General features: G+C 42.4%; 1 protein-coding gene across 1 annotated transcript in view; it reads right to left on the bottom strand.

Moving 5' to 3' along the window:
- Positions 1-1,158: 1,158 nt before the first annotated feature.
- FAM13A (family with sequence similarity 13 member A) overlaps positions 1,159-11,157 on the bottom strand; it is a gene marked incomplete at both ends in the record, with an annotated part of 316,801 nt that continues 306,802 nt past the window's right edge. The window contains 5 exons of the mRNA XM_080697200.1: positions 1,159-1,285; positions 3,914-4,015; positions 4,603-4,799; positions 8,730-8,813; positions 9,901-9,996. Coding sequence (XP_080553326.1) covers positions 1,159-1,285; positions 3,914-4,015; positions 4,603-4,799; positions 8,730-8,813; positions 9,901-9,996 — 606 coding nt within the window. The remainder of the gene's footprint in view (positions 1,286-3,913; positions 4,016-4,602; positions 4,800-8,729; positions 8,814-9,900; positions 9,997-11,157) is intronic.

Below are 11,157 nucleotides of genomic sequence, written 5' to 3'. Positions count from 1 at the left end.
GATGTCTTAGATTTTTCCCTGGTCCCTAGAAAATGTCTAATATAAACATTTAGCAGTGTCTAAGATAGCTTTGTGATACAGTCTCTGAAAAAAATTAGAATAAAAATTGGACACATACCATTATTTTTTTTCTTTATGTACATGATCTTGAAAATAGTGCGATTGAGATTCTGCCTTGAGCGGAGCTCTGAGGGGCTACATTTACCTGTCTGGGAATTTTAGTGCAGATTTACTTTTTAAGAAAAATTAAACTCTGGTAAATATTCAGGAGGTTGAGGACACAGGTTCTCTCTCTCCCATGGTCCTCTACGCTTAGGCTAAGAAATCAAGCCCCACACAGGTGATCACAGGCATGCTGGCCCCACTTAGTGTTTGATGTTAACATGTGAGACTGGTAAGTGCGTCAGTGTTCCAGAGGTAAGCTCCCGGCTGGCTCTTCACCTGATTTTAAAACCAGGGATAATATGGCTGCTTCTGCTACACTCCCTCTGCCGGTGATCAAGTTTTAGGCAGGGATCGAATTTCTTTGTCAGCGGAGGAAGTCCTGAAGAAACACACCCTGGAATAGAGGAAGGCACTGCTCCCGTAGGCAGACACAGCTTCCATCTGTCTGAGTGCAGAAGGGGAATCAACTCACACGACTGGGGAAGGTGCGGCTCTGTGGAGGTCACTCGAGTGGCCAAGGCAGCAAACAGGGCTCCGATGCATGGTTACACCTGGTGGGATCCAGGGAGAGAGATCGTGGACCTCCACAGCAAGTTCGCTCTACAGAGTCAAGTCCTGAGCTTGTTTTTAATCACAGTTAGGGAGAGAATGGTCTCCCGTTTCTCAGTTATCCAGGGAAGAACAGTGTAACGTATCTCTGCAAATGGATGCGTCTAATGTAGTGATTGCTCACTGCTAGTCTTGGTGAATTTCCCACTACAGTGTGTGTAAGTGTGTAGGAATCTTGAGTTTCCTTACAAAATCCCCAAGTCTGGTCACATTGTCATTTTTCATCTATGCAGTTTCTAAGAAGGGTGATGGAAATGGGAGCCCATGCCAACCAGCGGCCTGGAGACAGAGGGCTGCAGGCTTCATGGGTCCAGCTCCAGGGCTGCCTTCCACAGCTGCTCTTCAGCATGAGGGCAGTCAGTCCTCCGTGTGTCCACTGGCCGCTCACATGGACTTGGAATCCGTGTCTCTCTTGCTGATGAGCACCTCCAGGAGCCTTAGTTTTGCTTTTATGTGCTTGTATTCATTGTATTCTTCAGCCATAGGAGTGCGATCTTCCTTCTGGACGTTTCTAATGGAAACAAAAGAACAGGAGACTGAGAATAATTTCCTGTCTTGTCTAGATGATACTGTTCACAGGGCAAATTATCATCCTGTGGCTACTTTGCAATTTATCAGCCTGTAGCATCACTGTTGACAAGTGGCACTTGGTTATCAAGAAGGGGTTGGATTTAGATGAACTGTGAAAAACAGTTTTTCCCAGAAGGCACCATGCGACTGAGTTTTTGTCAAGCATCTTGGGGAATACAATGAAGGACTGAGAAATGTGGAGGTTCTCTCAGCTCTAACGTATGATTTTATACCAGGAGTTCTTATAACCTGAAATCCTTCATTCTACTTAATGCTTTCTCATATTTATTATATATTTCACCCAATGAATCACTAAGCTATTAAATTTCTAACTAGCAATTTGTACACCCACAATTTATAGATTTTTCAGGAACACACAGTGGCTTCTACTTATGAAAGTAGTCTAGGTATTTAGCAGTTAGATCACATAATAATAAATCTTTATAGTTTACTAATTTTATATGCAAATTTTTAATATGCACAAGTATAAATTGGATTAAGTACTATATTAAGCGCTTTATCTCCATGATCTAGCATCCCCCATTTAACAAGTAGATTAAGAGGTGCTGCTGTGGGGCTTCTCCCAGCCTGAGGCGAGCGCTCAGGCTCCTGCTCTCCACCAAGTGCTGCCTCCCCTTTCACTGTGAAATGAATGCGGCAAACATTCAAAACCAGGCTTCCCTCCCTATTTATTAAAAAGCAAGTGTAGACAAGGGGGGATAGGAGGGACACAATTTTTTTTTTTTAATGAGACTTGTGCTATCCTAAGTTCCTCACAATTCTAAACATTTACAATGATTAATTTATATCATTTGTACTTCTTAAAAATGTGTGCATATTGCCTAATAGTTCCTCATGTATAGGAAACCAGGCATGACATGTCACAATTTAACATGAAATTGGGCATGGTGAGGTGATCCCTATCTGTAATCCCAGTGCCAGGGAGCCTTAGACAGGAGGATTGCAGGTTTGAGGCCATCCTCAGCCCGTTAGGGAGACCCTTCTTCAAAATAAAAAATAAAGCAGGGCTGGGAGACTGAGCTCAGAGGTAGAATGTCCCTGGGTCCAATAGCCAGTATCACAAACAAAACAAAACAAAACCATATATATCCCCCAGTAGTTTGAAAGCTGAGACAGAAGGATCACAGGTTTGAGGCCAGTGCATGGTAACTTAGTAAGACCATGTTTCAAAGTAAAATAGGGCATGGTTGTGGCTTAGAGATAGAACATCCCAGGTTCATTTCCCAGTATCCCTCCACACACATGTACACACAAATAATAACAGGAAAAATGAAGGGTACATAGACAAAAATATGCTTAAAAAAGAGATGGGTAGAGCAAACACATCAAAAATTAATCTTGATTTGTCTTTGGGTCTTCTTATTTGGGGAATTATTTCTTTTATCTGCTTATCTATATTCTTTAAATATCCTAAAGTATGTGGGGAATGAAAAACAAGTGCTCAAGTATTAAAAAATGTAAAAATCACAAAGTCAGTGTGGGGCAGATTCAAATCAGAGATCCTAAAAATAAATTTATATGATTGAACTGAACTGGAATCCAATACATATTAAATCCAAAAGTTAATATTTTATGGCACTTTTATTTCTCCAAACTTCAACTCCGATGTGCTCTCAGCTCCTACTGTGACTTCAGGAGACTGTCTGTGTGCCGTCCCAGGAAACACCAAAAGCCATCTCTTGGCTAAATCCTATATACAAATGATTTGCCTTAAAATTCACCAGAGAAAATCAACCTGTCAACCAGGTGAACTTACTCATATCTGTGTTTCATTCAAACTTGACTTCACATTCAGTATTTTTCTGTTTTGCTTTTTGTGGTGCGGGGGATTGAGCCCACAGCCTTCCACATGTGAGGCAAACCCTCTACCACTAAGCTACACAATACCCTCAGCCCAATCTTTGTTTTTATTTATTTATTTATTTTTTATTTTTTGGTGGTACTGGGGTTCCTGGAAGCCCTTCTACCTCCGGGCTACACTCCCAGACCTATTTTACATTTTTTTAATTTATTTGGAAACAGGGTCTCTTAAGCCAGCGAGTCTGGCTCTGAACCAGTGCGATCCTCCTGTCTCCGCCTCCCAAGCACAGGGAATATAAGCGTGCGCCACCACGCCCGGCTCAATCTTTGTTTTTAAAATGAGCTTAAAACTCAGTTATGATTTAGAACCGCCTTTCTCTTATTTCTCCCTCTAGTTTAAGGAAAAAAACCTCAGTCAGTGCCGTTAGCTTGAAATCCAGCCCCAGATTGCTTGTTTTAGATGAGAATTTGATGGGACAGGTTAACTTTGTACATATTAGCTAAGCTTGTGGCAGGCTTAGACACTATCAAGAAATATATTTTCTTGGAGGTACACAGAAATCTGATTGTCAACCTCTATGGACTTCTGGGCAAAAACTAGAGGAGCAGGTTATGGGGAGGGAGGATGGTGGAAAGTCCCTGTTTTGGAAGCACTGCCCAGACGTGACAGGAAAATAGGGGCCTGGTGTGTGTAGTGAGGGACAGGGAGTGGGACAGGGACAAACAGACAGACAGACACATGCACTACCTTCCATTTTGTCTGAAAAAATTGTCTTCAAAATCACGAAGTTTCTTTCGAATCCTTTTCTTCTCTTCCCTCATTTCCTGAAGGTGTTCCAAGAGTTCGGGTCTAAGAGGGAGGAAGAATTACAGGAAGTGTTAAAAGTAAATCTGAATTGTTGTTAGTGTAATGAACGTACAACTTGACTAGGGCTGTGGAGAAAGTGGGAAGCAAGTAAAATGCAGAAGCTGTTGCCGGGCTGAGGGTCGGCAGAAATGGGCGCTGTTCTCTCTTGAGACCCAAAACGTGCAGACAGTAAATGGCTTCGGGGGCTCCTGCTACTTATGCATTCTTCGGCTTTGTGAAAATCCCACAGCGCTTTGTCATGTTTTTCTTTGACAGAGAGAGATGACATCTGTGCTCAGCATGTGTTAGATGATTATCTCTGGTGTACAGAACCACACAGTGCCATTTATAGAGACCTTCTGGTTGTTTAAGCAAGATCTCAGAACCTCCCTCATCTACCATGGGATGAGGCATATATAAAAACTGAGCCAGAATTCATTCTTTTTTTTAAAAAAAAAATCATTTTTTCTCCATTTAGATACACCCCAACTACGTTGTTTGTGTTGTCAGCCAATTTACATAAACAGAAATAATATTTATAAAAATTATTTCCCATGAACCATTCCAATACCACCCTCCAAAGGACATACATTGAAGCAGCATGGAGATTTGAAAGGCCTGTGTCCTGGCTGCATTTTGATGGTATTTTATCGTCCATTGGGGAAATAAACCCATCAGCATCATCTTCAAGTTGGTCCAGAAAGCAACGTGTACTGAAATCCGTTTTCAGAGTGACCCTGAAGTCTGGCTTCATGTTGCTGTCATCTTCTGACCCGTCCTCTTCTTCCTGGAGACACACAGCAACCCAGAAGTAAGCACCTGGTCACATTTTCTGGCATGCTTTCAGTACAAGTATCATTTAAAACCCACTATCCAAATTCCATGTAGTTTCTTCTATACCAATTATACTAAAATAAAAGTACTGTTATGAAGACATGGAGGTAGAACTGGCAACCAAGGTGGCTTCCCCAGGTTATCTCAGCTGTGCCCTCAGGTCTTTATCTCTTTGGTCCATAGAAGTAGATGTCTCGTGATACATTTTTTAATGTTTTTTTTTATTAGTGCATTGTAGTCACACATCTTAATGGAGTACATGATGGTGGAGGCTCCCTGATACATTTTTAAACTTGAATTACATTTTTTTTCAATTTTACAGACAAAATCTGATCTTTGTGTGTGTGATACTGGGGGTTGAACCTGGGGCATTCTATCTCTGAACTAAACACCTAGCCCTGTTTTATTTTTTATTTTGAAACAAGGTCTTGCTAAGTAGCTGAGGCTGGCTGAGAACCTGGAATCCTTCTGTCTCAGCCTCCCAAATACTGGGATTACAAGTGTGCACCATCATGCCTGGCTTAAACCCTGACTTTTTAAATGAGTAATTTAAAGTTTCTTTTCTTTTTGTAAAATGATTTCCATCTGTGTAGTTATTATAAGAATTGATATAATATAGCCTGGAGAGGTGGTACATGCCTGTAATTCGCCTGTAATTCCAGGTACGTGGGAGCTGAGACCAGAAGGATTTTAAGGTCAAGGCTAGCTTGAGCAACTTACTGAGATCCTGTCTCAAGATAAAATAAAAAGGGGGGGAAGTGTAGTTCAGTGGCAAAATACTTGCCTAGTTTCCATCCACACCCTATATTCCATCCCGAGGGCAAAACAAACAAACAAACAAAAGTAACCATTTTCCCTCTTTTGATAGGAGTGATATTACGATATTTGGATTTTAATAAAGAACAAAGTGAGAAGATCTTGCAGAAGGAAAGCTGGCGGCACAGATTTCTGCCGAGTGATGACACACTGGTGATGTGACCTGGTGGGACGTCTCTTCACCGGATCCTGCCTCACTTTCTCTCAGTCATGTGGACAAAAAGGCACATTCCCCAAATGTGTCAATACTGCCAAGTAGATAGGGATCCCTGGTATGCTGGAATACAGCATCTACATTTAATCTATCTTATAAGGCTGGAATAGAAGTACAAAAAGTACCTGGAAAAGTTCAAGGTCCTGTAATTAGGTTAGGAAAAAGACGAGATGGATATACAGCCAGCGATCCACGGAGAAGGAAGCTGGACACTGCGCCAGACGCAGCACAGCGTGAGTTAACAGTGAGACAGGGCCGTGGACAGTGGGCCTCCACGGGGTGGCTTTGTCCCGATATCTGACAATGTCCGGAGACATTTCTGGTTGTCATACTGGGGGCCAGTGGTGACACACTGTTGGCATGTAGCGGGTGGAGGCCAGGGATGCTTTTAAGCACCTACAAAGCACAGGACAGCACCACGCTGTCAGTGGTGTGAGGCTGCACTACCCCACCCTGCAAGGGACTAAAATGAGCTCATGATGTGTTGACAGCCACCATAGGCAAGGACTTGAGAACTGAAAGGGTCTCAGAAATTCAGATTAAGGATTGTCCTGGACATATCTAGAATAACCTCTAGTTCTTGGGAACCAGTTTAAGAGGGACATAGATAAACTGGTATGTGCTTATAGAGCAGAGCTAGTAGACTATATTACATAGGAGCAATAGGATGTTGTGGAGAAAGATTTCACAGGGTAGGTGTGGGCAGGGGACTTAAATACATGAAATGCCCTCAAGGAAGAAACTATATGTATAACCCGTGTTGTTCAAGAGGCCAAAACCAAGCCTACTGGATGGAATGTAATAAACTGGTAATAACTATGATGATTTTCAGTTATTTTCATTGTGATGTGTTATTTGCCAAACTTATACATTCTAAAATTAAAATGATAAGAAATAAATTTTTAGCTATTATAGTCATCCTATGTACTGTGCAGCCTGGCCTTCCCCAGTGCTATACATATTTCGAAAGGATAATGTTTCTTTTCTGTCACATAAGTTTTAGAGGGGATTCTTGCAGTGGAGAGAACTGACTAGGTTTCTTTAGGTTGGAAGATGTAGGGCTTCAGAATTCGAGCTCTACTGTTTAAGCAATTAAGATCACTGATGGATTTAAAGAAACCAAATGGACACCATCTTAACTGCACACATACCAAATTCTAAATTGTATCAGAACTGCCAAGAATTATCACAGTCAAAATACATGCTAATAAGCCTGGCCAATTGGAACAAAATGAACCAAAAGACAGCACTATTTACAAAAGCAGTGTAATCATTGCAACATTATCTAAAATTTTGGCCATGATGTGGGCTAGTAGACAATAAGTCATGGTCAAAACATTCTTGCGAAAAAAAATATTAAGCTAAAGGAGAAGAATGGCAAGAATGTCCTCTTTTTAAAAGAGCATCATTAGGACGTCTTCCATTCATTTAATGAGGCAATTATCAAGTGTCATATTTTGGATGTGTTCAATAACACATTTTTATCTAGTAGCAACTCTATTACATGCTGCTAAGAGAAACATGCTAATTTTCATACACACAATCACACAAATTTTCTCAATTATGGTGGCCTAATTCCTGTGTGAAATTACCAGCTAGACAAAATGTGTTATCCTTCATCAACTTCAAGGCGTATTGTAAGAAAATAGCTCTAATTTTTAAGACACAATACAGCATACTGGCCCAGATTTCCCAGTATCATATTTAGACCATTTTCATAATATAAGGCCTATTTAATAATGTGAATAGTGAGCACAGCCATTTCCTAATACCTAGCAGTTAGGCTTATGAAAAATTTAAGACCTCTAAGAGGTAAGAAAAGGAACAGTAAATAGAAGAGAAGACTGTGTCCTGTGTTACTTTACCTTGGGCAAGAAAATGAAGTTCTCAATTGCTGTCCCTCAATAGGAGAGGTTATTTTGAAATAATAATACCTAACTACAGTATATAAATGACCACCCTGGGCTTGAAACTGTCACAGAAATATGACAAGCAAAACTCTTAAAACTTACTTCTGCTTTGGCTTTTGTTCCCTCTTGGACCTAAACAATTGCTAAATAACAATAGTGATTTTTTAAAAAAACAACTGCCTGTGATTTTTCATCTCTAGAGTCCTGTATAAGCCAGTCAATTTGTTCAGTTGTCTAGAAACAAAACCATGAAAGAGGCTCCACAGAGACCTGGATCCGCAGGCACAGATCACACCTGCCTTTCCAGCAGAAGCAGCTGCTGATAACGGGGCTGAAACCCACAAGTAGTACTGAAAACAGTCTAGGCTTATGTTTTAGTGACTGCCAGTCCCAGCACCATATCCACAGGACTGATTATAAAACTGATCCCAGGGAATTCATGCACCAGAAGGAGAAGGAAGAGTGGGTGAAATTGTAACACCAGATCTGTTAAAGATGACTCAGATATTCGTCTGTAAAATTATTTTTTCATTGTATTAAATACTGCCTTTGTTAATTTTGTTGTTGTTTTTAGTACACTCAGAATATGAGCTTTTTTTCTTTATCTCTTGAGTTGGTCCAATGTCCTAATTTTGGAATATAGAAAATCCATTCCCCAGAGAGGGAAAACAAAAAAACATTCTGGAAAACAAAATAACCCTTGCAAGCAAAATAAAAACAAAACAAACAACACATTAAAAAGAAGGAGGGGGACTGAAATGAAAGCAAGGAAATCAGCTGATCGATAGCACAAGGGGTCTGATCAAAGTAAGTTATGCGCAGCTACTGATTTGTAGGGAATGCTACAAGAAGCCATCACCCGAGGGCACAGTCACACTCCTGTTGACGCAGGAGAGGGGACTGACGCAGGTTTAGCTAGGGGTTAGCAGCTGGAGGTCTTCACCTTTATCTCCTTGAAGAAGGAAGCAGTTTCGCCCTCGATAATTGGCTGCAGCAAAGGGCTTCTCCGCTTGCTGGAGGGGGAACCCTGTGACAGGTGTTAACAAGTAGGTTACACGGTGAACCCCTTTCCCTTTCCCTCTAGCTCATGGCTTCCTCTGACCACACCGCTACTGATGACTGTCTTTTCTCCTCCCCACCAAATGCTCCCTTCCAGGTTGCTGCTGCTTCCTTCCAGAGCCCATAGGCATAAATCACGGAAGACATAGCAGAGCACGTGACTGTTTTAACCAAACGCTCAGGGAAATCTCAAGGAGCAACACCTGCCTAGAAATTTCTAAAAGAATAGGTTTCTTCAAACACAGCTGCCTGAGACCTCTGGCTCCTCCCTCATTCATATAAGCAAGTACGCCATTAAAAGAAATTTAAAGAGCATATCCTAGGCCTGAAAATAAACAAGGAAATTTAAGGAAGGGCGAGATAAGGGCAGCAGCTAAAATGAATACGCATCTCCACGGGGATGCCAAGGGCGGCTGTGGCTGCTTATTAGGAAGAGTCCGCAGAGGGGCTGAGGGCTCTGGCCCCCTGACCAGCCAGGGGTGGAGACCCGCTGCGCTAAGGGCTGTGCTAAGGGGTGGAGCACCTGGCCCAGCTGAAGGGCTGCCATTTACACAGGCAAGCAGCTGCCCCCTGACTCTGGGCGCCATGGCCTCCCCTTCCCCAGGGCCTGAGGGGGGTAGCTGCCTCCTCGGAGTTCCTGGACCTGACTCCCAAGGAAGCTGGTCCTCTCTTGGATGAGAGACTATCAACAGAGACCCTTGGGACCAGAGCAGCACTGTTTGAAGAGCCTCCCTGGCCCCTAGTGCTCTGGGAGGGGTCAGGGAGTTGGCGTAGCACATGTCAGATAGATATATACGGCCAAAGCATGCTCCCCAAAGTGTGCGTGTGGGGAGGGGGTTTTGTCAGCTTCAGGTTTGCTCATTTCAGGCAAAGGTAGCCTCAGACGTCTTTATAAAAGTCTGCCTTCCTTAAGCTTTTGGGCCATGGATATTAGAGGCTGGCTTAACTGTCAAAGCCTGTTCCTTATGGAAAAGCAAGGAAATGGCTCTATTAACAGACCAGGGACCATTCAACCAGGAAAGTAGTGTACCAGCAACAGGAGGTACTGCACTCACAATGATGGGAATGGTGTTGGCCCGGGACAGGATCTGTTTCACCAGCCGGTACCTGTCGTATAGTGGCTTCATAACCTGGCGTTCGTTCTTTGTCACCTGAAAAGCAAGAACAAGATTGCTAAGAAGCCTCCTCCCAGAGGTCATGCTACCAGCTGCCCAGAGAACGACCCTATGAGCTCTTGCATCCCAGAGAAAAAACAGACAATACAACTTCATCTTACCATTCTTACAAAATTTATTTTAACTGATATTACTTATTCAGTCAGTACTTAAAATACTTACTGCAGCTGTATATCAGTGGAAATCAGTCAGCAGTGTGGCTTTTTAATAAATAAAAATGATGGTCATTTTTTTTTTTTTTTTGAGTACTGGGGTTGGAACCCAGGGGCATTTTACCTCTGGGCTACACTCCCAGACCTGTTTTATATTTTACTTGGAAACAGGGTCTTACTGAGTTGCAAAGGGCCTCACTAAATAGTAGCTGAGGCTGTCCATGAACCCTGATCCTCCTGTCTCTGCCTCCCAAATGCTGGAATTACAAGTGTGTACTGTCATGCCCGGCTTACGATGGTCCTTCTTAAGTACGTGCTTAAAACTTTTTAGGGTTCAAAATTCCTAGATGACTTGCTACTTTTTGGGTCTAAGGAAGAAGAAAGTATTTACTTTTATTATAATGCTTATCATGTGGCCCTTTATTTATTTACATGTCTCTTCTTCTCCCCTCCTATGAAACTGTGTTCTTAAAATCAAGATTCTGGCAAAAAACAGGTATTTAAGAAATATTTGCTGACACAATACAAGGAGGATTCATCCCTGATTCCCTCAAATCTGGCACTAGGCTCAAGAATGTTTAAAGAAGGAACTCTCCGGGCAGTGGGAAGCAATCAAGCCACGGGCCCTGGTTCAGTACTGGAGCTGCTCACTATCTGCTGTGCCTGAAGTTCCAGGAATAAACGAGCTCACCTCAGACCTCCTCCTCTAATTCCACCTACCCTGAAATGGCTTCCTCTCTGTTCCTTTGTTTGTGAGATTCCAGATCAAGAGCTACATCCTCCTGCAGCCTTCTTCCTCCATCCTGGGAGATTTAATCCTCTCTTGCTGCCCCCAACCCACTCTGGGCAGTGCACACCTTGCTTCACAAATACTTTCGTGTTTTACAGTAACTGTTCACACATCTATCTCTTTAAACTTTACCCCTTTGAGAATGGGAGTTGATGTTCTGGTTCCCCTAGATGCTATTTCAAAGCCCAACATAAT

Source organism: Muscardinus avellanarius (genome assembly GCF_963383645.1).
Source record: "Muscardinus avellanarius genome assembly, chromosome: 6".
NCBI lineage: Eukaryota > Metazoa > Chordata > Mammalia > Rodentia > Gliridae > Muscardinus > Muscardinus avellanarius.
This window is presented reverse-complemented; position numbering and strand designations above follow the sequence as displayed.